The 1,422-nt window shown below is 40.3% G+C and overlaps 1 protein-coding gene across 1 annotated transcript in view; it reads left to right on the top strand.

Moving 5' to 3' along the window:
* CKMT2 (creatine kinase, mitochondrial 2) overlaps positions 1-1,100 on the top strand; it is a 49,661-nt gene extending 48,561 nt beyond the window's left edge. The window contains exon 10 of the mRNA XM_019516938.1: positions 856-1,100. Within this exon, the coding sequence (XP_019372483.1) occupies positions 856-975 (120 nt within the window). The 3' untranslated portion in view covers positions 976-1,100. The remainder of the gene's footprint in view (positions 1-855) is intronic.
* Positions 1,101-1,422: the final 322 nt, after the last annotated feature.

Here is a 1,422-nt window from a genome sequence, read left to right as displayed (position 1 = left end):
GAACAAACAGTCATCATTCAACAGGAAGGAGAAAATAAACTGGAAAATGAGCAAATTGCCAATTTTGGTTCAGCTTTGTATTTTTTGAGGCTAAGCAGAAGTGAAGTCTGTTATAGAAAGTCCTACAGAATTTGATAGGGATGGAACCAAAAGGATATTCCACTAAAGATGAATATGTAAAAAAAGTAAAGGCCAGATCCTATTCTACTTATTGGATGTCTAAGTGGAAGTAGGTGCCTAATAGCAATCCTGTACCACCCTGCTTGAGCAGTTGAAAATCCATTAATATATCACCGTCATCTTACACACCAGAAAAAAGCAGGGAGGAGGAGGAAGGCACACCCACCTTTTGTATTAATAGCTTTTCAGGGATTCAAGCAGGGTTGAATAGGATAACACTTAGCTGCCTAAGTACGCTTAAACACCTATTAGGTAGAATAGAATTTGGCCCTAATAGTCTTCCTGGAGACTTTTTTTTTTAAATCATGTTATTGAACTCTACAGAAGAGATAAAAATCTTTATTATCCTTTACAATTCCACTCTTTATCACCATTCTTTTTATGCTAGTTCACAACACCCTTAGAAATATTATCTACCAAATTGTGTAGAAATTTTCCATGAGAAGAGTGGGTCAAGGGGCAGCGTACTCACGGAGGTGGAGAGATGAAGGTAACCTTCTGGGTCAAGTTATGCTTGTAGCCAGTGCTTCTCTACCACAACCATCCTGGCTCCGCTTCCCTTTTATGCCATGTCCCAGCTCTGTCTGGGGCTACTAACTCTTCTGCCAGGACCCGTCAGCCTTCCCCTCTCATTTAAGAGTGTTATCTATATAAATGTTGCTTTTGTTATTTAAGGTGGAGCTTGTCCAGATAGTCATTGATGGAGTCAGTTATCTGATTGACTGTGAGAAGAAGCTGGAAAAAGGTCAAGACATTAAGGTGCCACCACCTTTGCCTCAGTTTGGAAGAAAGTGATCTTGGTACTCATGATTAATGACTGATGTTAAATGTATCTGTTGTTCCAACAAAAAATGTCTCTGTATATCAGTACATAAATAAGATCCTGATGACTTGTGTAATAAAACACAACCTGATGTCTACATATTGACTGTTTGTTAGTCATTGCTTGTGATGACAAGACTTATTCTTAATCTATCAGTCAACAGGCAGGATCCCCCATCTGTCACACCATCTCATGGCTGCTGCAATATTGCAGGGGCACCCTCCATCATTTTCCCTCTCATCTGCTCAAGGGTTCCACTGTAGATTTTCCTAGAATCATCCCTGCTGGGGAGAGGGAGGACACCATGTTAGGTCAGGAAGATACTCTCTAAAATACAGACGCAAACTGAATTTATCCCACCCCATGCATTCTTAGAAGTGACATCTTCAGCCCTTCCAGGCTCTCATTAGAAACTCTTA

This window comes from Gavialis gangeticus, unplaced genomic scaffold, assembly GCF_001723915.1.
Source record: "Gavialis gangeticus isolate Ggan-Ray unplaced genomic scaffold, GavGan_comp1, whole genome shotgun sequence".
Taxonomy (NCBI): Eukaryota; Metazoa; Chordata; order Crocodylia; family Gavialidae; genus Gavialis; species Gavialis gangeticus.
The sequence above is the reverse complement of the archived record's forward strand: the minus strand, read 5'-3'. Positions and strand labels throughout refer to the sequence as shown.